Here is a 26,687-nt window from a genome sequence, read left to right as displayed (position 1 = left end):
AAACTCGTTCGCTTCCATAGAAATTAAAATTATCCATGCATATTCAGCACATTATAACCGATATTATAAGAAAGCGCCGTGCAATTTCATTACACAGGTTCAACACGTCCCGCTGCGCTGCACGGCCAGGCGAGCTTTATATCGTGTAGAAAAAGCCCGCCGCGGTACATAAGTCTCCCGAGATTATTTACAAAAAGCACGAGAAACCGCGCTTTTTGCCCGATCTCCAATCAAAATACGAGACGTTCACGTCCGCGGGCCCTAGAAGAAATTTAATGAAGGCTCTATCTACTCTGCGCTCTCGCCGGCTTGTTGCTTTTCTTCGCTCTCCCCTCTCGGCTTTTTTCTATCCTCATACTGTCCGCTTAGACTGCCTATATTCTCAATGATAACAGCACCGAGCCAACCGCCTCGTAAAATAAAACGATTTACGCCGCACGATTTTCGCGACCAAACGATCGATCTTCGAAAAAAAGCCGATTATATGAGCACAGCGCGACACTCGAGTCGCGCGAAAATATAATAGCCGCATGAATAATGCAAGTCGGGCGCTCCGTCATTTTTTCGACGGCTAATGCGCGCTGTGCAAATCCGCCGCCGAAAAAAAGCGCCAATTAGCTACCGGACTTTGCTCTCTCGTGACTGTGTACATGTACTCGCAAGAATTTCCGCGATCAAAGCTGCGCTCGCGATCTATTACTGGATCGTGATTCTTTTCCCTCTTCTCTCTCCGCGTCTTCGTTATACGCTCGCTCGACTAAAACTATATATAAGCGCGCGCGCACACACGCATCGTATAAATTACGCGGGGAGGGAATTCGCGGCCGAGCGATTCTTTCTGCTTTTTTTGTTGCTTCCTCGCTCGACGAAGCGCGCGCAACGACGGCGACTCGTCTTTAATGAGTGGACGGGAGAGAGAGAAGAGACAGACGCGGACGCGTAATATGGAGCAAAAAAGTCAGGGGCCACTTTGCGGCGATGAAGAAAAAAGAAAGGGAGCCGCGAGAAGAGGTTACGTCAGGCCTCTGATGCGAGGAGAGAGAGAAAGAAAGAGAAAAAAGAAGTCGGAGCAGGTTTGAGGCATAAACGTCGGCTAGGATGTCGCGGGGCAAAAAATCAAGATCCGTTCAGTGGCAATCGTTCATTCGCCACTTGCGAAATTGCTTCCTCCGTACATACACTCCCCGCCTGATGTGCATACGTTTATTGGCGAATAGAGATTCGATAAGATTCGCTCGGAAAAATTAGTTGTTTGTCGATCTCGCTGCACGCCAGCTGCGATGGCGATAAGTACACGCCGAGTGAAAAATCGTTCTCCGATCATTAATAACCTCTCCTTCGCCCAACGGCCTCGTGATTTTTCAGCGCCTCGAGTGTGCGCCTATTTTCCATTGTCGGTTCTCGAGATTTTCGACCCACATTTCTTTTTGTTCACCAAGGCCCGCAGAGTACTCGACGGAGAGAAAAATCCCAGCGTGCGGAAACTACGTATAATGCTGCGCGTTCGTCGGAGGCGAACTTTTCGGAAATCCGCCAAGAGAGCGACTACTCGCCGTTTGGCTTTTGTCAAGGCGTACAGCTCTCCGGTGCAAAACATGTGTCGCGCACTCCAGTCTGCAGATGAGAGAGAAAAAAGAAAGGTCAGGAGGTCCTACGGCGGGCGCATGCTCGCGCGGTTATTACTCGTCGACCGGCCCCGATCTGAAATCTGCCATCAGGAGCAACAGGAAGATCGTTCGGAGCGATACCGGCGCGCACTTCGAAAACTAGCAGGATGAGAGAGAGAGAGAGAGATGCCGGAGATATATCCGGAAACAGTTTTCTGCGCGCTTCCTTCTGTCCCTCTTCTCACCTGATGGGCACGTGCGGCGTCGCAATGCCATCTGTGCGTGCGGCGGTTGCAAGATGCGCGCACCCGAGAGAGAGAGAGAGAGTGAGAGAGAGAGAGAGAGAGAGAGAGAGAGAGAGAGAGCGACGCCGGCTATTATTCCCGCAATGTGTCTGTGTGTGTACGCGTATGCTCGACAGCTTCGTGAGAACTTATTCTACCTGCTGCAGGGGTTCCCCCCTCCCTATGCCTCCTTTCTTTTTGTCGCGCCGACGCTACGTCGAATCTCCCACCCTGGATACATCATCTGTGCGTGTGTGTGTATACTCGAGAGTCGAGCGGAGCATGAAAAATCGGATTCGGTAATCGTTTTACGCATGCTCGCCCGTCCGTGTGAGAAAGAGCGCCGCGTGTGTTTGTGTGCACATGGGCGTGCACGGGAGAGCGGAGAGAGAAAAAGAGCGCTAGTGCATGTGTGCATATAATGAAACGTTTAATGACCGAGGAAGGACAAGGGCAGCAGTCTCTATCAGTTCTGCTTTGAATGAGAAAACAGTCACCCCAATGTTGGCAGCTAGCTCTAGCTCGCATCTGCTGAGAGCGATAGTCGCGTCGAGCCGCGCAAGTAAATCGCCGCGCTAACACCTATATAGGAATCGTTTATACGCAGTCTTCTCGATTTTATTGGCTTACGGCGCGGCGCCCTAGGTTCGGCGGCCATAAATTTCCCTATACCTATAGTAGATACCCGTGGCCGCACCGTTGAAAGAGAACGGGAGAATAGATTTCCTATGGCGGACCGATGAATTTCACGTGTTGGCACGCTGGAATTATTAGATTGTAATTTAATGTAATAGCCGTAGGTAGAGAGGGAGGGAGAGTCTGGAATTACCGGGACTATAAAGACCAACTGATTGATAAGCGCTTCCACGGCTCTTTTTTTCCGCGAGCGGCTCTCAAGAGTGATGGAGGAGGTCTGGGCGCATAGAACGATGAGGAGTATAAATCGCGAGCGCGGCTGCGGCCTTCTTTTTTGCCTCTCAGGCTCGCGGAAGCCGCGTCGTTGTGCTATATATCGCGCTGCTCTTGGCGGCGCTAGCCTGGAAGAGCGATGGCGATAAAAAATAATTGTTTCAAGTTGACAGTGCTTATCTCTCTCGCTCTCTTTTACGCACGGAAATTTTCATAGTCGCGCTCGAGATTAATCTTTATTTATAATGCGCCTGCTGATGAAACTGCGGTAAACGTACAGCGTGGTGAGTTGAAAAAAGGAGAGGAAAACAAAATTAGCCTTCCCGCGCGCTTCGCCTCCATTTGAGCGAGTTAAACTTGTGGCAAACGGAGCTGCCATTTAATTATTTCATTTTGTCCGTACACACACGCGCGCTTACAGAGAAATAGTTAGTAAAACGCTCACCACAAATAAATCAGCAGATACCATCATCATCGTCGCGGGGCTGCAGCAGCAGCTCGTCGATTAGTTAATTTTAAACAAGCAAATAGAAAATACACCCCCCGCTGCTGCAAGCGTAATTAAGCACGCGCACTCGTCAATCGTCCTGCCAGATCTCGCTCTCGAAAAAAACCTCCTTTCGTCGCGCGTGAAAAAAGGGCCCCCCAAAGCCAGCTGACGTTCGAAAGAGTGAACTTTTTCCCGAGAAACAGCCCGCGTCAAAGAAAAAAAGAACACCACCTCTTGTAACCGAAAAGCGCATTCCGTGCGTGTAACGTATAGGTACACTGCGCACACACTACTCTTCACCTTCCTAATTCCCGGCGACTATAACCGATTGTCCCGCGAGCCGAGCGCATTAGTCTGGCGCTCGTTCGGCGCAAAATAAAACGGAAGCTCTCCGCGCCGAGCAAAAAATCGAAAGCTCGACAGAAATGCAGAAGCCACTGCGGTGCGCGCTCTATTTATAAACTCTCACTCTCACTCCGACAGCGCGCAGCCCTTCCATACTGCCATGTTTCAAAATCTCAAGCAGCTCATAAAAGATAATTATACGGGGATGGTCATATATGCGTCTGCGCGCGTGTCACATAAAAATTCGCCCTCGCGCGCGGGCGCACTCGTACATCAAAGATGCGACACAGCGTCGGCGTTCAGAGACTGTATGTCCTGCTACAGCGCGCCGAGTGGCAAACAAATTCGCGCGAGGGCGCGCATTCTTCTTCGGCCGAGAGAAAGAGAGCTGCGCGCGCGTGCCAAGAGTTCAGCATACGAGATTAGACTCGGGAGTTGCGGCTTCATTTCTCTCTCTCTCTCTCTCTCTCTCTCTCTCTCTCTCTCTCTCTCTCTCTCTCGCCCTCTTGAGTCGCGATGCGTTATACGCGCGCCTGTGTATATAATATACATATATGCACTTACAGCCCGGCGAGTGTCGCTTATTACAAAGCAATGTGAGAGAAACGACGAAAAGATAAAGCGGCCGATATTTTATCGAGCCGCACGCACGTACGTAAACATGCTCTCGCGACGCTGATGGCGCACGTGCGCGCATATATACACAAGAGCTGCGAGCGCGCGACACATATGCGTGCTGGAACGTCGTCGTCGTCGTCGTCGTGCTGCTGTTGCTGCTGCAGAGAGACACGATCAGATAAAGAGTCTGCGCGCTCCCGGCGCGCCTCCTCCGATGGAGTTAAGAGATTTTGGATGTTAATCTCGTTAGGGTAAACACGCGCTGAATAAACAGGCGCCGCCGACGCGTAAGCGCGGGCTCGAGCTCTCCTCACCTATACACACACGCGCGCGCGGATGTACAGGTATACATGCCTACACCAGTGTGCGCTGCACCGAGGTGCATCATAGAGTTATACGGTTTCGTACGGTGCGTAGCATTTAAACCTGTTCCGGAGGGCCCAGCCGCGCACTTGACGTGAATTTCGGGTCCCATTGTTGCCTCGGGGAATCGGCTCCCACACGCGTGGATATACATACGTATGCGCGCAGCCTGTTGACCCTTGTTTTGTCGAGCTGCGGTGCACCGGGCGCCTCATCGTGGGATAGCTCCTCCCGAAATTTTCGAAAAGGGGGAACCGCCGTTATAATAGTAGGTGCATCACTGATGCCTTTTTTCACGCATATAGTTCATAGTTATTCCAACGCATCTCCTTTTCCCGTGTGTACAAGGTGTGCAGCTATCTGTCGTCGTGCTCGTTGGCTCCGGCAAAACGATGTGAGTAGGGATAGAGAGAGGGACGAAGGAAGGTGTGTATACGGAAATTTAGCGTGCTCCGAAGTTCAGAAATTGCGAGCAAACAATGCAGGAGGGAAGAGAGCGAGAGGGCTTCTAATTGTTTGGCCTTCGCAGCCGCCATCGTTGCCGCGGCCGGGAGCATTCAAACGCCTTCGTTATGGATGTTGACGGACACGGAAGTTTGTAAGCGCCGGGCGCGTGGAGTGAGCATCGCGGATTCGCCGCGGCGTTATTGGCAAAATTAAATTAATCAAGCCAGAAAAAGTTTGCCTTCCGATAAGCCACTTGACACGAAATTAATTACGGTTTTTAGCCGCGACAATAACGCGGTGTGTTTTCGTGTAAACGCGGCGCAGTACATTGTTGCTGTTTTTTGTTATATACTATAATGTGTAATTAAATTTCTAAAAGTCTTCCTAATTGAATAATAAATTATGTGCTTAATTACCGGAGAAAATAACAAGATATATATCGCGAACACGCCCGTCGTAATCCCATATAAATATAGATCAGCGATCGCATTGAAAAAAAAACCTCGCCGACATTTTCTTATAACCTAATGTATCTTTCATACGTGCCTTTTTCTAATGCATAATGTAATAAAGCGCTATCGAGGCTGTATATCGGTTAATTCCGCAGCTCTTCGCTGAAGCTGCTGCACCCATTGGCTCGCGAAAGGACCGTAAAAATTGAAAAGAAGATAGTTGATCTGATTCAGTCGTCTTCCTCCAGCTCGCGTATAATGAAATTTCAAAGCGCAATATGAACGCTTCATGCTCCTCTTTAACAGTCTCTCAAGCCGGAGTGCAGTACCTTTAACGATGTGGAAATTCCTTTAGTGCCCTCTTTTTAGCGAGTCGACGCTGCTCAGATAGAATAATATTTGGTTAGCTTTTTTTCCAGAGTCGCACGCGCCAGCAGCGCGCGGTGAAGCGTCTTGTTTGAGAGAGCCGAGCGCTGCATTGACATACGGCAGCCTACTTTTTTTTTCAACGCTCGTGTATTTTCGTATGTGCGGAGTAGCTTCTTCTCCCGTCGCTCTCGTCGTGTTGTGTGACGCAAGTCAAATAAAACTATTTGAAAAACAAATGTCGCCCGCGCGAGCAAGGCGCATATACAATAAACTCATTTTCGGAAACTTGAAAGCTCGGCTTTCATCGTGCGTACGGTGTTCATTATCGCCGCTCTCGAGAGATTTTGATACTTGTGAAATTTTTTTATTGGATCACCTTCTCTCGAAAGAGGCAGACAGATAAGGTCTCTCGGAGTTCAGGTTACAGAGTAAAAGTATAATATTCGAGTTCGTAGCGTGTAATTATCGTGAATAACCGATGTACTCGAGGCGCTGCGCGGAGAAAAAGCGTTGCGCAATAAAGACGGCTTCGCTAAAAAAAATGAAGAAACGATGAAAAATGTCGGGCTTAACCCGCTTTTCCCTGTGTATACACTCAATTTGCCGCGGGTCAAAGGCGGACAGTCGTTGAGCATAATTCAAGCAAAAGTTTTCACGCTCCTCATTACCTCGGCGCGACTCCTTATACAAAAGCGCGCTCATTCAATTTGCTGCGGTGACGGTGGCAGACGCAAAAAATTTGAAGCGGATTGCGTTTCGAAATTTGAGTGACATTTATAACTGGCCTGAGTAAATGCGCTTATAACGTGCGATTGTTGCGTCTGTGTGTGTGTTGTTTCTCTGTACCGAGAGAGAGAGAGAGAGAGAGAGAGAGAGAGAGAGAGAGAGAGAGAGAGAGAGAGAGAGAGAGAGAGAGAGAGAGAGAGAGAGAGCTTTAAGCTACGACAATTTAGCACTTATCCGTAATGCGCGATATTTACTTACACATATACACATCGAGTGTCCCGCTTAATTCCGTAGCCGCTCGCTCGAGAAAGCGATAAATCATAGGAGAAGGAAAGGCAAATTACATCCGATTGTCGAAAAATTGTCGAAAAAAGGCTTACGTATATTCCAATTATCGCTTTCTCAAAGAGGATCGCTCGCGCGCGCACACATATACCTACATCGTACACACGTATACATAATGTAGCACTTATACACGCGCATATCCCGCGGAGCGAGCGAACTGCAATTTGCGAGTAGGGAATTATAAAGTTAAGCCTCGATCGTGCGGTGCATTGGCCACAGGATAATAACGCATGTGTATGCATTATGACTTGTTGCAGCGGGAATCTCTCTCAAGTAATCAAGGAGGATCATAAAAGCGGAGCTGTGTGCAGCCTTTGGATTGTCACGGCGGCGGCCCGATAGAAGAGAACGAGCCGCCACAGAACGCAGTGCACATATATGCAGCATTAAACAACGAGATGAAGGAATGAGAGAAAGCAATCGAAATGAGGCCGAGATTGTGCTGCTGGTTGTTTTTCGTGCTCTGGCTGGCCGTCGCACTTCCCTGCAGCCCGGTCCATTCATTCACTTCTGACGAAGGTGAGCCTTTCAATCTCCGCAGCGTTGCTCTGCCCTCCTCTCTGTTCTCTCTTTTATAACAGACATCGCTTGGATATCGAATATCGATCCGGGGGTCCGACACACTAGGCTCTCTGTGTGCTGCCGCCGCTATGTGCGCGCGTTATGTATACCTGCGCGCGGTTCACTTGAAAAATCGCTAATGAATTAACGATGAATGCGCTTCGCTGTGCGTGTACGAATTTTTTCTTTCTTCGCCGCCGAGATGTAACGCGACTCGTCTGCTGCGGCGATGACTGATCCGATATGCTGCGGGTCCTTATTTCATGTATCGATGCGATATCGAACGCGTGTGTCAAATATTTAGGGGCAAATTTTCAGGCTGGCCGGCTTTGAAATAACATTTTTAGCGGGAGAGGAAATTCGATATTCATTGCGCGAGTAAAATAGTGTCGAATACGAGTTCGATATATGCATGAATATTGAGTAGGCGCGCGTAGAGCACGAGGAATGGAATAACGCATAATATTCCGCGCGTATACAAGCTGCACACATGCCGGTATCTATAACTCACATGCCTGAGCTGCGGATTAAAGTAGACCTATATCGCTCGATTAATCCACGTAAATTATTTCAGCTCTGACGTACAGCGATGTATGCGAGCTGATTGATGTCGTGCTTCAAATTGGATCAACTTGCTCGCGAGTAGACGAGGATAAAAAGTTTAAAAAGCCGACGATTCAAAGTACAACTCGCGCATGCTTTAATGGATTTTTATACGACGACATAAATTAAATCGCTCGCGATCCGGGCATCTTAATCTAGAGCTTCGAGAACATCATCAAAGATGTTTATACTATGCTCGAGCGTTTCCATCGAATCAGCGAAATTAAATTTCTCGGTAACGTATGCGTGACGTTTTCTATTTTAAGATATGGGAAAATCGGGTAAATCTTTGAAAATATAGGGCATATGCGCACGCCCTTGAGATAAGATATCTTATCTGACTTCGGGTTACATGATTTCCAATCGATTTCAATAAAGGACGAGATAAAGGATAGAAGGGCTCTTTGACATTCAATATTTTGATTTCCAACGTGACCACAAATTAAATCTTATCTTCCAAACGATAATTTTTCTCCCGCGAAAAAAAGTCCTACAGCCATACCCGAAAAGAGCTGAAAAGTCCTGCCTTCGGGCTATCACGAAAATTCTCCATTCCCTCAAGAGATTAAAAAGACGATAAAAACGTCCCGCGTCCGATGAAACCTTCCCGTCCCAACGAAGACCTACGCGCATTTCCACACACACACACGCACACACACACACAGATCTGTTCAACAAAAGACCTCCGCAATCTATTCGCCGGGCGCGCTTGCTCTCCGTGCTACTTCACTCGCATACACATTATTACACCCACACCGCTCTTCCCTCGTGTTATCGGTTCGCGCTCGCGCGTATATATCGCGTACACGCTCGAGCGCGCATCGCGCCGCAGTCCGGCGAAAATAAAAAGCGGTCGGAGAGGTCGAAGTTGACGGGGTTACGACGCACCGAGCGCATCGGTATTCATGACGTATTGCGTAATTATCTCCGGCAACGGGCGTCTCTCATTTTTTTTGTTCGCTGAGCTTTCTCTCTCTCTCTCTCTCTCGCTCTGGCCGCCGCCGATAGCGCTCGCTGTGTTCCGGCGCTAGGATAATTTATCGATCCGAGGAGTGCAACTCTGTATAGCTCGCCGCTGCCGAGAGAGAGAGAGAGAAAAACGATAATTATTTCCCGCGCCGAGGGAGAGACAGAGCCGAAAGACTGCAGGGAAAACAACAATGTATATTACGAGCTCAGCTTGTTCTCCTTTTTTTCTTTCCCTTCTTTCGTGTCAAGTGCAGCGGACGAGGAGCCAGTTTTCCATAGACGAGCTGGCAGAGAGACTTCTCGTTAATGACTTTATAGTTTCCGCGCGCTGTGCGGAGAGAGCCATTTGCTCGCCGTGGTGGTGGTAAAAAGCGATTACCCGAGATTGTATAAATTTCGCTGGCGATTTTCGTTTTACGACGCGAAATCACTTTACTTCAAATGCTTCGCGGATCGTGACGTTTACTGTTAATAAAGACTTTGAGTTGTTAGAAAGTATACGAAGAGAAGAGAGAGTCACAACGGGCCCAGGCCATATGAATGCATATATTTTTCTAAGCCTCGTTTTATCAATGCCGAACTACGTAGCGCGAGCGCGCGGTGCGATTTTACTGCGCCTTTAATAGTTCCGCGAGTTATAACCATTATACTGGATTCGCAGCTTTTCGAGGATTTTTATGACCCGCCGTGTCTATAACGTTTACGTACACACATGACATCGGCAGCGCAAATATCTTCATTTCGCGCGTGTGCATGTATAATACAGCTTTGCTCTGTGCGCCTGTATCTATCTACGACTTTTTCGCTTTACGATGTCAATTAAAATAGCTCGTGAACGTCTTCTTGAAACGAATGTTGATTCCAATTGATTCTAATTGATTCCGATGCAAATACCCGATCGGTTTAATTGGAATCAATGAATTTAATAGAGCGACTTCTCGTCTACTCTGCCTATACTGCTGCGACTTGCGTTGGTTTTAAATAATAATATTCGACGCTACGTCATTCAAGTTTTCACAATTATCCATTGTCATATCGAATGACCTTCCGCGCTCTCAACTCCAGAAAGACTATTATAGAAAGTTCGACTGAATGGGAAATGTTTTGTGGACGGATCGAGCTTTTTCTAAAACACTTGAGATCGCGCGCGTGTAAGAGGAGTTTCCTGCGAGGGCACGTTTCAAAATACACCGTGTCGCCGGCTATAAATTCTAAAGTTGTTTTGAAAAAATCTATTTCCAGTACTTGTACAATCAGCTGGTTTATTCAAATATTTTCACTGCGAAGACAACCGCGCGAGTGCCGTCAAATAAACTCTCTCTCTATCTGGCTCGTGCGCAGCTAATTAAGCAAAAAGCCAATTTTTCTCCGACCGATCGACTCCTCTCTCCGCCGCGCCGAAATACGCATCTCCCCTCTGTAAACAGCGCCGCGGCACGCGTTCTCATCGCATAAACACAATTTTCACCGCGTCTATTTACCAATGAGTGCGAGCCTATACGTATTTTCAACTTTTTTCCCCGTGTATTAAGCGAGAAATTTCCTTCCCCACACGCGCGTTTTCAAAGCGCAACGCGAATGTGTTAATCCAGAAGCCCCCCCTTTACGTGCGCGAAGCCGGAAAAAAGGTAAAATGAGAAGTTCGCTCTCCGCGGAGCCGCGGCTTTATCAAAAGAAAGTTCGCAAAAGAGTTTCCATGCACACGCACATACGCACAGCAAGCGCGGAAGCATCAGTATAGCAGCTTCTTTTTCGCTCTCGTTTTTACCAGCCCAGAGGAGTTCTCCCAGTTCCTTTTCGCAAAGAGAGCCACTGATGCCATCTCGTCTGCTACCGCTGCGTACCGTAAAATCCAGCGGAGGTTTCGAATATCGCGTAATGACCCTGTGCGCGATAATAGCAGCCCTTGTCAAAGACAATAAATGGCGCGAGGTTCTCGCGTTCGCAAACGAGTCGTGCGAATTATGGGCGGAGTAGATGCAGATCGCTTGTCTTATTTGTCGGTGTCGGTCGTTACTTTATTTACGGCTTTTCTCTCACGTGCGTTGAATTTATTTCGGACTCCGTAATGGACTAACGCTGAAGCGTGTTTGTCGAGAGTAAAGGGGCTAGATGTGTATGTGTTTTTAATTAATGTTGATTCAATGAACGGTTAATAATAATTCGAAGCATGAAATGAAATTTGTGTTTGCTTCGAAGCTGAAATCTCGGTTATGAGCCGCGTCTTAATTTTCGATTTGTGGCAGTTCTTCGCTGCACCGCAAAAAAGTTGAAAATCTTGTTTTCGTTTATACTCGCCGGCAGAAAGTCAAGAAAGTTTTCGCGTAAAGTACTAACGAGAAAGAATAAAAAGTCCGAGTTCCAATTGCATTTGCATTGGAATGAGTTCATTACTTCGCTAATGAACACGAAAATAAAGTGGCGTACAAGAACTTTTTTTACGTCTGCCATTCGCACACTTCGGTCTGATTCGTATAATGAACGCAAAAGTGAAAAAGATTTCGCTCGAGCTCAGAATTTTCGAACTTTGAAAACTAAAATGGATTCTCGCGCGAGTTGCAAGAGACGCGAACGAAAGGCGAGAGGCGAAGCACTTTTTTCGGAATAATCTTGCTTTCGGCATTTCTGAAGCGCGAATTTCCTCGTTAAAGTTTCTAAATTGAACCGCACGCATACGGCTTCCATTCTTATAACCCATTTGCATGTAATGTAATGACAAATAAGCGAGTTTCTGAAATGAGGAATGTTCTCTCATTTCCTCCTCGTAACTTCATATTAATTGGAATCCGCAGCAGTAGCAAGATTTGATTGCCTCCTCGTTTCAGTATAACATACTGGTGAAAGCGCGTAGTAGCAGCCAAGATCGGATCCCCGGATAGGATATATTCTTTTTTCGAACAAAATCTTCTCTCTCATACGTACAGTGACATAGAACCCACGAATAATCCACAAAAGATCTTTTGTCGCTCACAGCCAACGAAGATGTCGCCTCGGAGGACGAGGACGCCTACACTGGTGAGGAGGACGACGAGGTGCAGTCGGCGACGATAGCCAGTGACCCGCTCATCCCCGATGGCGGCAATTTACCGGTCTTCCTCGCCGAGCCGGTCAGCTCGTACGTCGTGAAGAACAAGCCGACGACGCTGCAATGCAAAACCGCCAACGCACTCATGGTCCATTTCCGCTGCATGGGCCAGAAAATGGATAAGGAGATCAAGCAGGAGTTCGTCGACCCGCACTCGGGTACGCGCATCATCGAGGCCGAGCTTAACATCACTCGCAACATGATCGAGGAGTACTTCAGCAAGGAGAAGTTCAAGTGCGAATGCATCGCCTGGTCGAGCTCCGGACAGATCAAGAGTCAGCCAGCTATCATTGACGTTGCTTGTGAGTACATAGATCTACATCTTTCATGTGATGCGCGAGAATGAGCGCATCGTCACCGAGTGCGTGATATACGCCGCGCGAGAACGGATGAGGGAAAGTTGATCAAAATTTTTCCGCGCGGATGTGTTATTTTGCATGCATAATTCAGGCGAGCTGGAAAAGTTTTGAAAGTTCCGTTCCTGGAAAATAAACGGTCGATCGATCGGCCGCGGTAGATTTTCGCGCAAGCACGCCTGTTAAAGTCGAGATTATTTTACGATGCGCATAAATTTCCTAAGTACAGCTAATTGATTTGAATAACCAGAAGTTTTGCGCGCCTCGGTGCAACGTTTGATCCAACATTGGGTTATTAGTTGCACAACGCGTACGCGCACAGTGGCGCGAAGTAACGCGTATTAAAAGTATACAGAACTAGTTTTTTCTCGCGAAACTAATAATTGGTGTAAATTACGACGAAAACGCGCGTCGTATATACGGGACATGCTCGCAGCTCCGATATACATATAACTCCTCCAGTTAACGACCCCGAAGTTCGATAAAAGTATACGCGGCGGCCGAGCCATCGATAAAAATTGAGCCCGAAACTTCGCGAGCTCTGCATTCAATCAGTGTACTCTTGAAGCGGGTAATTAGGAGGAGGAAAAGGCCGCGTGTAAGTGTTTGTACAATAATTAAGCCCACACTACGCGAAAGGACTACCTTAAGATTGTATATACAGCAGTGAGCCCGGAGGTCGAGAATTTCCGAGCGCACTCGCGCTGCTGTGCGATGTAGGAAGAGAGAGAGAGAGAGAGAGAGAGAGAGAGAGAGAGAGAGAGAGAGAGAGAGAGAGAGAGAGAGAGAGAGAGAGAGAACAAGACACGGAGCCATGCCAAGTAAAATAAAGGCCTGTTTGTCGAGTTGTGTGTTTCGTGAATGGACGGCTGCGAAGAGAGCTGGCGGTAGGAAGGAAGGTAGTTTGCACTGCACACGCAAGCGCTTGCTGTAACCAGAGTATTTTAACTGCCGGGTTCTCTGTCGAAATACATTGAATTTTATTCAGAAAGACGCGAGAGAGGCAGGGCGTTATTTTAGCGTTTAAATCCGAGACTTTTGTACGTATACTCTTGTATGCAGCGCGCGCGCGCGCGACGAGGAGTTCTCAGATTTAACTCGCGGTTCATTTGCGCTCCTGCTGCAGACTGCTCTGTGCGGTTATACATTTTATTTACCGTCTGCAAACAGTTATATCGAGTATTTGACATCGCGCGCAAAATATTTCAGATCCGCGCAGGCACAGCCGGTCGAACAATTATTCGCAATTGATCTCGACAGCGAGCGACGACATGAATTTTAATGCTATCGTTTTATATACGGATCGACGTTCCGCTGGCTCTTTTGATGCCCGAGCGCAAGTATTAAGATTCCGGGCGAACGGCGCGATAACACGCGGAATTAAGCGCCGCGCAAAGGTGTTTTTTGATTTATTCATTTGTCAATTAAGCCATCTCTCTCTCCAGCTCTCTCTCTCTCTCTTTCTCTCTCTCTCTCTCTCTCTCTCTCTCTCTCTCTCTCTCTCTCTCTCTCTACGTGAACGAACGCATTCTATTTTTATAAGCGCGCGGCAGTTTTCCAATGACCGTCTGCACGCCGGCGTCGCTTATTGTACGCTGGCCCGCAGAACAATAGAGGCATTATTCACTATTGTGCAGCCGCGGCGGCAGCGAACGCGATACCTCTTGTCTATAGGGACGTCAACGGTAAAACAGTTTCCGCGAAAAAAACGAGCAAAGTAAATAAAATTAGATAGTGTCATATATAGACTGCTGCAGTGCGCGCGAGTTACAATGGCCCTCGTTGAATGTAGCGTTGGCTTACACTGCCTTGTGTGCACACAAACTTTATTTAACTTATAATTATTTCGTCGCGATGTTACGTGTTTATTGTACGGTTCGACTCGTCGCAAGTTCTATCAGCTGCGATTGAGCAGCGCGACTTCCTTATCGATTATACTTATCCATCGGCCGTGGCAAACAAAACGAAGGGATGAATCTCTAGGGACAAATCAATACAGACTCAATATAGCTTTCAGATTCTTACACAGCGCGTGCTGCTGTACAAATATTAAACCGATTAAAGCTTAATTCCCGCACAGTCCGCCTTGTGTCTCATATATGATTTACATAGATTGTTTAATCCCTCAAGTTGGATATAATCAAAAAGGTATATCCATCCGCCGAGTAACCGAAACCTCCAGTTTCTCGACTGATTTGGGTAGTTATAAAATCTCGACGTAGCATCAGATACTCCATATACCGCTGAAAATATAGCGTTACACTCTTCAGTTTCAACAAAATTTCCCAAACTCCCTATAACAACGGAACTTCTCGTATTCTCAACTTTTCTAGTCCGCATCCACGCCGCGCACTTGTCGGGTTCTTATCCGTATTGTTACGAGCCTTCGGAAAATAGTATATCTCCGATAACAAGTTTTTCGTCTCGAAAATAAGGGAAGGAAACTGCGATGCTGCGCACACTATAGCACAAAGAAAAAAGAACGAGAAAGACGCGTACACTCGACGATTAGCTGCAGCTTAGAGTTTCAGCACGTGCACTTCATTGAGAAGCTCTCGAGAAATCAGGCGCACATCTGGCCGTACGTTCTCTAGTCAGCTCGGGAGTAATTTTTCCCCGTAACAAGATCTTTTCTCTCTTAGGCTCGCCCTCCCCGGCGACTGCTGCCTACGGGGAGCTCGAGACGCTCGCGGAATATTGAGGGCTCAGAAATTATCCGATTTCCTCTATTAATATTGGTAATCTCTCGGCTTACGTGTACACGTACACGCGCACTGCGCATTCCCTTATCCAGATCTGGAGAAACAATTTGTGCCGCAGACATCCACAGCTGTTGCGTAATCGAAACGTAATATGTATCCGCGCGGACCCTTTTTTACAATATAATTTATTTTACGTGCGTCAAACGAGGAGAAAGTGCGTGTAGAGGTGTTTATTTAAAAATTTAATAATAACGCACTCGATGCAACAAGGTCAAGACGCGAGAGAGAAACGATAAATTTCGAGTGCGACGAGCCGATGATTATTATTAAAATATCGAAGAACCGATCGGTACACGCAAGTATGTTTTCCCCAAATACGAATAAATTAGAGAGGCGCGCGCTGCTGCTCCTATCGCGATATGCATCATCGCAATCCTCTCTCATCCTTCATGCCGCCAGCGGTGGCCGATGGCTCGCTCCGTTGGCACGTCTGCCTCCTTGTACCTACACACGCTCTTGCTCGCTCGCGTTCGCGCAATCGACGCGTTCGATCTCCGCAACTCGCTGTGCCTCCCGTGTGTCCGCACGCCATATACAGACTCACTCAGGCCGTTGCGCTTTCTCCGTCTGTCCTCAGATTTGAAGAAACAATTCGAGTCGCCGCCGTACTCGGTGTCGGTCGAGGCCGGCCAGAGCACCGAGCTGAGATGCCTGCCGCCGATAGGACTGCCACCGCCGCGGGTCTACTGGCTGAGGAACGGCGTCACCCTCGACACCGACGCCTCGGACACGCTGCTCGTATCGAGCGAGGGTCATCTGCTCGTCGGCCAGGCTAAGCTCCAGCATCAGGCCAACTATACCTGCGTCGCCGAGAACATCGCCGCCAAGAGGAGCAGCGAGCCCGCCAGTATCACAGTCTACGGTGAGTTTTTCACGAGAAAAAGCCCTTTTTTACTCTTCTCTACGTACTTCTACCTATACCTACCTCTCTTTTAACGCCCCGCTGCGCGAAGGGCAGCTGTTATCGCGATCTGGACGCGCGCTTCTATAATGCGGGCTACAGCCGGAGGAATTTTCACGGGCTGCTCGAGATAACGACGTTTTCTCTAATTGAGAGAATCTCGTATTGGCCGTCGCAAGAAACTTGAAAATAATCCTCGTTTTCCGAACGAAATATTTTACCAACGTAAGGCTCTTAAGCGCGTGTATATCTCTTACACCGACTTTTTCCTCCGGGGGATTACGCGAATAGCGTGTTCTTATATTCGCCGGGCGATGTATATAGCAACGAACTACTATACACACACGCGTGCGCGCGCAACTCGAGACTAGTGTGCCGACGTCGCCGGATTTGGATCGACTTTCTCGCCAGAAGAAAAGTGTTTACACGCGACGAGGGATAGAGAGTTTTCTCGTAGTGAGAAGTGTCACCGGAGATGATCGATGCCGTGGAACGGGATCAGATTACGATTTCGAGAAAAATGCAAGCTCAAGCCGGTGAAGCTGTGAACGATTTTCAGACAACGCCGCCTTGGTTTTTTGCCGCCGAGTGTGTGTCGGGTAAACGATGACTCGGAGCACGCGTTGAGTCATTGTTGCAGAGGAAGCCACTCGAGAGCGTGGACGCTGAATAAGAAAAATAATACCCTCCTCGGTCACGCTCATTATTTTTCTTTTCGTCTCGATTCGATCATTTTTCCGAAAGAGCTTTTTTCTCATGCGCATAGTCGAGTTAGCCACTTCCGCCGGCGCAGCGCGCTGCCGATTAACTTGATTGAAGGCACGGCTATGCGCTTTTTGCTGAGGCATTTTTCTTCGTATGCCGCTGGGAGTACGGAGAATGCAATAAATATCGCGGAGCCGCGCGGCCCGGCGACAAGAAAATCGTTCCCTAGCAAAGTCTTGTTAAAACGTTATTCCTTTTTTTTCCTCTGTCTAACGCTGCCCCGAGCAAAATGCGCGCTTAGCCATAGTGATAAACAAACGATTTATCGCCGACTGGCAATTATCATCGTACACGGTTACTCCGTTTCATACAGTTGCGAGACTTGAACTTTTTTCCTCGCGCGATATTTTATTCATAACGAATCGTCGTTTATAATTAAGTAAACGCGCGGAAACGACGCGAATATTAACATCATCAGAGTCAATACAACTCGGGCGGTCGTAATTCATGTAAAATGCATGTTATTGTCCAATAATTATAAATGAATTATCTCGTCTCAAGTGGAGAGAGCGTTATGTGCATAAACGTTGTACCGCGATATCGACACACTTACACACGCGCTGAATCCGCGATAAAGCCGCCCGGATGGCAATAAACGGGGAATAAGCGTAAATCAAGCGAACAATAAATAACCGCCGGTCTCCGAATAAAACGTATGAATACGCAACATCAGGAACGGCTAATTTCGCCCGCAATCATACAACGTAACGTCCAATAGAGTGTATACTCTTTCTCCGTTGCTCAGCTGTTCTCAATGAAAGCGCGTCTTGAGAACGAAATCGCAAACGACGGCTGCAGCGCACGTGCGGAAAGCCCGCAGTAGCACAGAGTACCTCTATATAGCCACACGAGTCTAAAGGTATGTGTGTGTGTGTGCCTTGGCCTCTTTACAGTTAACGGAGGCTGGTCGTCCTGGTCGGCGTGGTCCGAGTGTCACACGCGCTGCGTCAAAGGTGGACAAAAGAGGACGCGGACTTGCACAAACCCGGCGCCCATGAATGGCGGGCAGCCCTGTCTCGGGCCGGCGCTGCAGAAAAACGACTGCAATACCAACTGTCAGCCGGGTGAGTTGCTACCGCCGCTTTATTTCTCCTTCTCCTCTTTGCTCTAGCTCTTGTGTGTGTGTGTGTGTGCGCGCGCGCGAGAGAGTGCGTCGTCCGGCTCTCGCTTCCTCTCTTTCTCTCGTTACGCTCGTTGCGCTTTCCCGCGATCTAGTGCCGTTTTTCCGAAGGCGGGAGAGAGCGACAAAGAACCGAGACTAAGAGAGAGAAGGAAGATCCACTGCTGCAGAGTGTGCACGTGGGGAGAAGACCGGCTTGGTGAATAACGAGGAAAGTGGCCGCCTCGGGTCTCGAAAGCTCGCGACAAAGTGCCGACGAGTGGCTTTAGTCGCGCATCATTTATGAGATGAAATTGTCGAGCGCGACTTTTTCTTCTCTCTCTCTCTCTCTATCTCTTTCTCTCTCTCTCTCTCTCTCTCTCTTTCTCTCTCTCTCTCTCTCTCTCTCTCTCTCTCTCTCTCTCGTGCACGTACGAGTACACCGCGCGGTGTCTCGAGTAGAGTAAGAAATATTGGATCACGGGCTGTCGTTATTCTCTATTATGAGACGCGCGCGCTACTGTATCATTAAAGTTCTTTGTGAATATTTCACCAAGCTAGCGTCGCGGATCTTATTCTGTTTACAAATAAAGTGCAATAGAGCTGCGACAGCGCGGAAAAGCCTTTTTATCGGGGAGTCAAATGTTATCGCAATTTTTCATAAGTAGTCGGCGGCGATTCTCTTGATGATCGACTCCCGCTCGCTTTCCGCGCTGTCGCGGATACAGCGACATCTCACTCATGCGGGTGTCAGAGCTAGTGTGTATATCGTTGAAAGAAATAACAAGCAATATATATGTGCGTGTAATCGCCATTTGTGACTAACAATGTACGTCTGCGCACTAATGACTCGTAATGCATGCATGACATACTTTAAAATATGTATACAACAGCTTCGATTCAAGCAGCCGCTCACGGTCTCTTATACTATTATAGATGCTACATGTGTATAAATCCGCGTTTATGCACATTCGATGACGCTTAAACTATTCTCGCACATATACCACGTATACGCATTATGATATACGTGTACTAACTATACGCATATACATAAATCCAACATTAAATGAGTCCTCAATGCTTTTTATATCATGCACGCTTTCACAATAACAGAGGAGATGGAAATATTCACTAACACATTCGGTGAGTTCTCTTTGTTCACTGTGTGTCCATATTATATACAGTAGAGTTCAGTGCCTGTGTGTCGTATACCTCCGTGTCTCTCTGTGTGTGCATTGTGTCTCTACCCCTTGTACATCGAGAAAAAAAAGTCGAGTATTCTTTCGTATCACCTTTTTCTCGCTCGTTCGTTTCCCTTTATTGCACCCTCATGTACGCGCACGCGAGAGCTCGAACCGCATGATAACGAGCTTTGCCACCCTCTAGCGTATAAATATTTTTAACAATAAATAACGGAGCTCAAAAAAATAGGAATGATAAATTCACACACATAATTCAAGCTCTTGGATTTACAGCAGTGGACGGAGGCTGGTCCAGATGGTCCGCGTGGTCGACCTGCGGCAGCGACTGTACCCACAGCAGGCGGCGGACTTGCGACGAGCCGGCGCCCAGCCAAGGTGGACGGCCATGTCAGGGAAAGGACGTTACCGTGGCTAATTGCACCGGAGGCATGTGCAATGGTCAGTGGATTTTTAGTGTTATCTAGCTTTAATCGCCGCCGTCGTCTCTGTTCCCTTCCCTTTCTCCCTCGTTGCCCTGTCCTCGCGCTGCACGGCTTCATGCGTCCGGTATATTATCGTAATTTGGGCATTTTTACGACGGACTGTTCTTGCCGACGGCGTCTACTTCTTCTTCTTCTTCTTTTTTTAGGGTCTTATCGATAAGTTTAGATTTTACGCGCACGAGCGCCGGGAACATTTTGCCTCTGAATTATACCGCTGGCCTTCGTTTACATTTTAGCGGGATGGTTTGTTTGCCTGAAGTTTCCTTCTTGATGGCTCGGGCAAAGTTCCGAAGCGAAGATAAGTTTCCCCGAAGTACCTGAGTATTTTTGATAAATTTTAATGTTTTGCCAACTCGAGTTTTATTGATAATCTCCCGGAACTTTATAATGTATACATTGCTTTAGATTTTATTGGATTTCGAAGAAACCCTCCGATGAATGATAAAGCCAATATAACCGCGACTCCGGCTGTAAAAGTTTTATACTTCTGCATATTCCTCGACTTTAAATTAACTTACACTTCGTACACGCGTCCTTAAATTATGATTCAAGAAACTCTCCGACCTAAGACACAAAAACCCGCATTAGCATAAACTGTCCCGTTTGGCTCTTTTGTGTCGTCGCGCATACCGTCTTCGTCCTGTTATCGGCACATCTTCTAACCGAGAAATGTATACACACGGCCTTTTTCATTGTAATGCGGCTTTTAATATTTATTAAATCATGAAATAATGTCTTTGTCAAGCGACCCGCTAAGCTCTAATATAGTCGCAAAAAGTGCCTACGCGGACGCTTTCAAAGTGAATCGACGACTTATGAACGGCTGACCGTGTTGGGAAGGCCGCGCGCGCGCGCGAACGCGAAGCATCTTTTATTCATCGTCTTTTTTACATTACCCAGAGAGAGACGCATCACAAAAGAGCCGATCCATCTAGCCGAAACACCCAACTCATTAGACCGAAACGTACGCAATTTATACGTAACAAAAAAATATCATAAATTTTTCAGTAGACAGCGCCAAAATCGGAGGAGCCCATTTGACCGAGGAGGGTAAGTGTCTCATACATTTGAAATCTCGACTCGTCAGCTGGGGAAATTTTTGCAGCTCACGTTTATAAACAAGTCTCCCCTTTTCTTTCGTTCTCGCTCCCCATCATCTTCCTCTCAATCCTCGTGCGGCAGTAGCTCGCGCGCACAACGAAAGTCTCAATCGGCCGTCGCCGTTATTATTACGCTTGCGGCCCGACGAGACTGTCCACGCGCGCGCATTTTATGACTTCCGCTCGTCGCAGCTTTTATTAGCTTCATTAGCTTCGAAGGATCCGTCGTCGCTACAGTCGCCACTTTTGCTTTCTCTTTCACTCTACAGAAGCGTAAAGCTTACATACTCGCGCGTACTGAACAGTTATAGCCCTTGCTCTGTTTACAGCGAGTCGACAAATGGACGTGGCATTGTACGTTGGGCTGACGGTCGCCTGTATCGTCATCGGAGGCCTGGGCTTCTTCCTAGCCAGACTGGTCCAGCGCAAGGGTCGCGATCACTCACTCTACTCCATGGCCAGAAGCGGTAAGTTATATTCCCCCCGTTTCCCCGACATTTATATTGAATTTACGAGGCGTCGTGTGTGTGTGTGCTTAGCGTCGATCGATTGATGATGTATGTAGTACCGGAGAGCACAAAGCGCGACAAAACTGGAAAGAAGCATTGTAACGAGGGGTGTGATATGGAGTGCGGGTGTCTTTGGTTGTTTGATTGCGCGCATGCGTGTGTACGCGGGGGAAAAAGTTTGGTAAATTGGAGATCATAAGCCGGTGGTGCTGCGGATTTGCGTTAATAAAAATCACTGCTGATGACGGGCTATTGACGTGCTGCTGCAATAACGTCGTTTTATCGAATGTACGAATTCGCTTGATCTGTGTGTATCTTTCGTCTTAGTCACGGCGGAATTACCCTCGCAACATCCTACACTCGCGAGTACACGGAAAAAATGGTTGGTAACAGTAACAAACCGCTTGGCAAAATACGCACCAACTATTTTTTTTGGTTAACCTTACCAAGTACTTGGTAAGTGTAATAAAATAATTGGTAAGTTACCTGATTTTTGGGAAACATTTATCAAGTTATTGGTAAGGTTAACCAAAAAAATAGTTGGTGCATATTTTGTCAAGCGGTTTGTTACTATTACCAACCATTTTGTTTTCGTGTATAAAAGATCTCCCTCCCGATTGTTGATAACCGCGCGCGAAATAAAGATGCACCCCACTGGATATAAGAAATAAAATTTGGACAAAGGACGTCGAGACGGGAAAGAAACATTAAGCGAATTGAGGAAAGGACGAGCAATGCGAAAGATCGTCTTTGATTTGATTGCAGCGCGCGGGGAGATCGGGACGGATGATACACGCATGCGAGAAAGTTTTCCAAATTGGAAGCCGTAACCCCGAGACGGAGATAAAGATATCCGCTGATTCATGCAACAAAATAGGCTGCGATGGGGATATACGGGAAGCTGACTGTCTCGGAAAGTTGAGCTTTGTTTTATACACGTATGAGTGTAAGGGCAAAAGATGTGGGATATCGTGTACGCGCCATTGCTATATACGGGAAACTTTTTTCCGCGCGCTAGTTCCGAATTTGCTGAAAGACTTGGATGGATGTACTTATCCGATACTTCGCGTCTCGTCCATTTAATCGCAACGCAATCTAATAATAGACGTTTACTCCTCTGATTGGAGAGCTTGAGCACTACACCACCGCGGCTGTAGTAGATTATCTCCTCACTGAGCCAATTGCATTACTTTTCGAGAATAGCTGCTCGCCTTTTATTATAATGCCGCAGAGGGGGAAACGCGTGTAAAGAGGATACCTGCAGACTGCGAGAAAATCCTCGAACTATCTCGTAGCTTCTCAATTTGCCACTCGCAGCTAGCCTCGCGCGCGTCACATAATCCAAATCCCTGCGCGAGCTCTAGGAAATCGTGTTTCAGCTGCAGACAAGTTGAAGCTATAGCGAAAGAGCTGCAGCAATCCAAAAAGCGGTACAGCAGCATCACCTTAACCCGCACCTCGTGTGTGTCTCTCGCTCGATTTGCAGAATTCCAGCCGGAGTTCTATCCGGATCAGGAGAAGAAGCTTAGTCTGCAGCCGGACGTGACCGCGACGATCGTGCCCGCCTGCTACGAGTATCCCTTCGACCCGAAACTCTCGATGTCGCGCTCGCTCTCGGAGCACCACTACGACGTGCCGCACCTGTCTCTACACTCGGGGCCGCAGTCGTCCTCGGTGGTGCCCTCGACCATGTCCCCGACGCCGAGCACCTCGACCCAGGAGTCCTGCAGCAGCGACAAGCAGATGCTCTCGGGCAGCGAGAACAGCCTCTCGAGTTCCTACCCGTCGACCGAGTCGACCTACAATGTCGCCACGGGCAACGTGAGGCTGCCGATGCTCGAGGCCGGCAACGTCGCCAGGGCCCATGTCAACAACCGCGGCGCTCTCCTCGTACTCCCGGACTCCGGGATCTCGATGTCCGTACCCGAGGGAGCGGTGCCCAAACCCTCGAGGAGCGAGCTTCACCTCGCCGTGCTCAACGAAGATCGATTCAGACCCCAGCTGCCAGGTTAGTGTATACAAAATATATAGCTGTAACTGCGCAGAGGGTCGCCCTGCATGTCGCCCGCACCTCGTATCTCCGTCTGTCTCTCCTGATTCAATCCGTACACTCTCTCTCTCTCTCTCTCTCTCTCTCTCTCACACCCTCTCTCGCCTCTTTACATAAGCTCGCACTTAGCGATTGATGGGATTTCTCGATACTCGGGTTACGCTCGCTCGCTCGCGCTCCTGTATCAATTTCCAATGAAGGTATCGGCGAGACGTCGCCTTTTTCTTTCTCGCTCTCGCGCGCCTCTTATTTCGCCACGAGAATGCAGGCAGCAACGTCGCTCTCTCGCGCGGCGTAGTGTGCATTTCGCGCAAAACTTAATAAGCGAGATGCTGCGCCTTCGCGCTGAAGGTGATCGAATGTTGCCGCCGACGAAGTTATGTAAGTTTACGACGCCGCCGCGGGGTTGCATCGAGGCTTCGTTCACGTAACGAGCCGACGGAGGAAAAAGTTTTTCGTTCGTTTGCCCGGGTATACAATGATAGATGTTTCATTAGCTGCACTCCCGATATACACGCGGTCTTCTAATTGGGATGGATCATCTAAGTTTATATACGATTTCGACGAACTGACTTATGGCGCTAAGACTGATTACCTGTATACAAAATCCCAATCCGACATGATAGCGCTGCCCTACTTATACGAGTCGTATTTAGCAATAAGTGGCTGCGGACAAGAGGCAATAACTGATCGCGTATCGCATAACTCGTCGGATTATACTTTACGAGAGCGTAATAGCCGGCGGACCTCCCAGGTTTCGATTCGCTCGAAAAAAAGAGGAGTTGTTTCTCTAATCCAGCTGGCGCGCACGAAACAGAAATTGATTAGATCCGCGGCACCTCAATGGAAGGCAAGCCGCGCGGCATTCATCAGGCGCTCGTTGAAAGGCAAACATCGCGCGGAATATTCGCGACGCCGGAATACTCGTATTGAGAAATTAGTATTCGACTCCTTTGTCAGGGGAGAGATGCCGCGCGCGCATAAATTTCGATCCATATCTCCGCGCCGCATACGGACTCGTAAAAAACAATTTCATTAAAATATTAGGCGGCATAATTTATTTTGGGTGAGAGTAGAGAGAGAGAGAGAGAGAGAGAGAGAGAGAGAGAGAGAGAGAGAGAGAGAGAGAGAGAGATAGCCGTAGCGGCGTTTGAAACTGCTTAATCACTCAGCACCTTCACCAACTTCTTACTCGGCTCCCTCTTCATCTTTTTCTCATTTACCCTCGCGCATAGGCAGCCTATAAGCTGCACCATCAGGCCGACGAGTTTTTTTGTGGCATCAGCGCTGACTGATACATTTACTATCGCTCTCGAACTTCTCTCGGCTTTTTATCGGCCTGACTTTCTGTTTGCTGTTTTAATAATCTCGTTTGGGCCGCGTAGACGTTTCTATAACGCGCGATAGGTACTCGTTTCGTCATCGCGTCGATCAACTTTCAATCGACTTTTCCATAACTTGACTAAGTGATTTCGCTGCTCTAATTGCCCATACTGTCCGTTTGTTCGCGCGCAACTATAGACGCGCATAAGCACATGAGCATCGATTTGAAATTCAAACATGCAAATCCGCCGTCGACGCATGTATAATTCATGTCTATTCGCTTTTGCAGTGTTCTTGCAAATCATGATAAAATGCGCGCGCGCGCGTACACACACCTATCGTCGGTCCGAAAGAAATTAAGCCATTCTACTCTCGGGCTTTTTCCCCGCGCGCGGCTTCAAAGCGCTGGCCTGTTTTGCATAACATCCACCCCGCTGTTCCTCTCTCCCGAACAATTTTCATCATCTCCATCCTCCTCATCAGCGTCCACCTTATGTTGAGCACTCGACGAGAGCGCAACCCTTGCTCGCGCATTACCCTACGAATAGCCGAGAACCCAGTCATGATCCCCATGGCGTCTTTCTGTCCCGCCGAACCGCAGATGGCACGACGCAACTCTCGGCAGTGGTGAGCTGCGGCCCGTCGACGGCGAGCTTCGCCAAGCCCGTGATCCTGCAATTCGAGCACTGCGCGATGCTCCAGCCCCCGGCCAGCTGGGAGCTGTCGGTCTGGTGCTGCGACAACCTCGAGGTCGACGACAGCAGCTGCAACGCCATAGCCCTGAGCAAGGACAAGCCGATCCTCTGGACGAAGCTGCTGACCCTCGGCAATGAGACCATCAACACCCCGCTGTTCACGCAGGTCGATCGCGCCGAGGTCTTCCTCGTAACGGAGCAGCTCAAGACGTACGTCCTTGCGGGCAAGAGCTGCGGCGGGGCGACGGCCAGTAAGCGACTGAGACTAGCCGTGTACGCGAGCCAGAACCAGGGCGGCAGCTGCTGCCTGCGCGTCTACGCGGTCGAGGACACGAAGGCCGCTAGCAAGGCGCTGGTGGACCGCGAGGCGCAGATCCGGGGCTGCCTGCTCGACAAGCCGCGCACGCTGCCGTTCGAGGACAGCGGCGAGCCGCTGCAGATCAGCCTCGAGGAGGTCGGCAACGAGTGGCAGAACAAGTCCCCGACCGAGCGCCAGGAGCTGAGCTTCGCCGAGGTCTGGAACAACCGCGAGAGCCTCAAGTACGTGAGCTTCGAACTGGACGCGAGCAGCTCGAGCGCGACGCGCACCTACAAGCTGCAGATCTGCCAGAGCTCAACGAGCACGGGCTCGGACGCGCGCCAGGTATTCAGGATCATCTACGACGGCATGAAGCAGCTCATCTCCTCGGGCAGCGTGACGAGGCCGCTGAGGGAGGTGACGGTGGTGAGCAGCGTGGCCACGGGACACGGCAGCGCCAACGGCACCGGCGCCGACTCGAGGACGCTGCGGCCGTTCCGCTTCACGCGCTCCCTCAGGAAGCAGCTGTGCCAGTGCCTCGATCCGCCGAACTCGCTTGGAAACGACTGGAGGATGCTCGCCCAGATGCTGCGCGTCGATAGGTGAGTAATGCACTTAATGTTTCATTTGGGGATATACGCGGGCACTGTGACGTTCGTTTTGGGGCGTTGAAAAGTATCAAAGTGAGGTTTGTGGCGCGCCCGACGGAACTTCCTGCGGAGTTATCGCCTTTTTATTGAAATCGAATTTCTCTCGGGGCGAGCCGAAACGGGGGCCGCGGGCATTCCTTCGCGCGGATATGCGTGCCTGCATTGATGAATTATCGCCGGGTGTGAATATTTTTTTGAATATTAGTCGATTTATCGTCGATCACACTGGACGTTTTTTTTTAATTAATGGGCTTATCTGCGCGTAACGGGAGTGAGCAAATACGCGCGGCGCGGAATGTTAACGATACGAACTTATCGGCAC

The 26,687-nt window shown here is 48.8% G+C and overlaps 2 protein-coding genes across 8 annotated transcripts in view; one reads left to right on the top strand and one right to left on the bottom strand.

Annotated features, from left to right (window-relative positions):
* LOC100119509 (protein vestigial) overlaps positions 1 to 26,687 on the bottom strand; it is a 397,514-nt gene that overhangs the window by 239,797 nt on the left and 131,030 nt on the right. The window lies entirely within an intron of this gene.
* The window catches only part of LOC100120107 (netrin receptor UNC5C), a 33,010-nt gene that overhangs the window by 1,230 nt on the left and 5,093 nt on the right, over positions 1 to 26,687 (top strand). The window contains exons 2-12 of one of the 7 annotated variants that reach the window (XM_031928930.1): positions 7,213 to 7,279; positions 7,319 to 7,474; positions 12,044 to 12,475; positions 15,869 to 16,153; positions 17,851 to 18,021; positions 19,170 to 19,199; positions 19,532 to 19,696; positions 20,749 to 20,790; positions 21,170 to 21,307; positions 22,836 to 23,357; positions 25,324 to 26,317. In XM_031928930.1, the coding sequence (XP_031784790.1) occupies positions 7,381 to 7,474; positions 12,044 to 12,475; positions 15,869 to 16,153; positions 17,851 to 18,021; positions 19,170 to 19,199; positions 19,532 to 19,696; positions 20,749 to 20,790; positions 21,170 to 21,307; positions 22,836 to 23,357; positions 25,324 to 26,317 (2,873 nt within the window). In that variant the 5' untranslated portion in view covers positions 7,213 to 7,279; positions 7,319 to 7,380. Of the gene's footprint in view, positions 1 to 7,212; positions 7,475 to 12,043; positions 12,476 to 15,868; positions 16,154 to 17,850; positions 18,022 to 19,169; positions 19,200 to 19,531; positions 19,697 to 20,748; positions 20,791 to 21,169; positions 21,308 to 22,835; positions 23,358 to 25,323; positions 26,318 to 26,687 lie in introns of all 7 variants that reach the window. The other 6 variants (XM_031928932.2, XM_031928931.2, XM_032599367.1 and 3 more) reach the window with 6 other exon arrangements.

This window comes from Nasonia vitripennis, chromosome 4, assembly GCF_009193385.2.
Source record: "Nasonia vitripennis strain AsymCx chromosome 4, Nvit_psr_1.1, whole genome shotgun sequence".
In the NCBI taxonomy this organism is placed as follows: domain Eukaryota; kingdom Metazoa; phylum Arthropoda; class Insecta; order Hymenoptera; family Pteromalidae; genus Nasonia; species Nasonia vitripennis.
The sequence above is the reverse complement of the archived record's forward strand: the minus strand, read 5'-3'. Positions and strand labels throughout refer to the sequence as shown.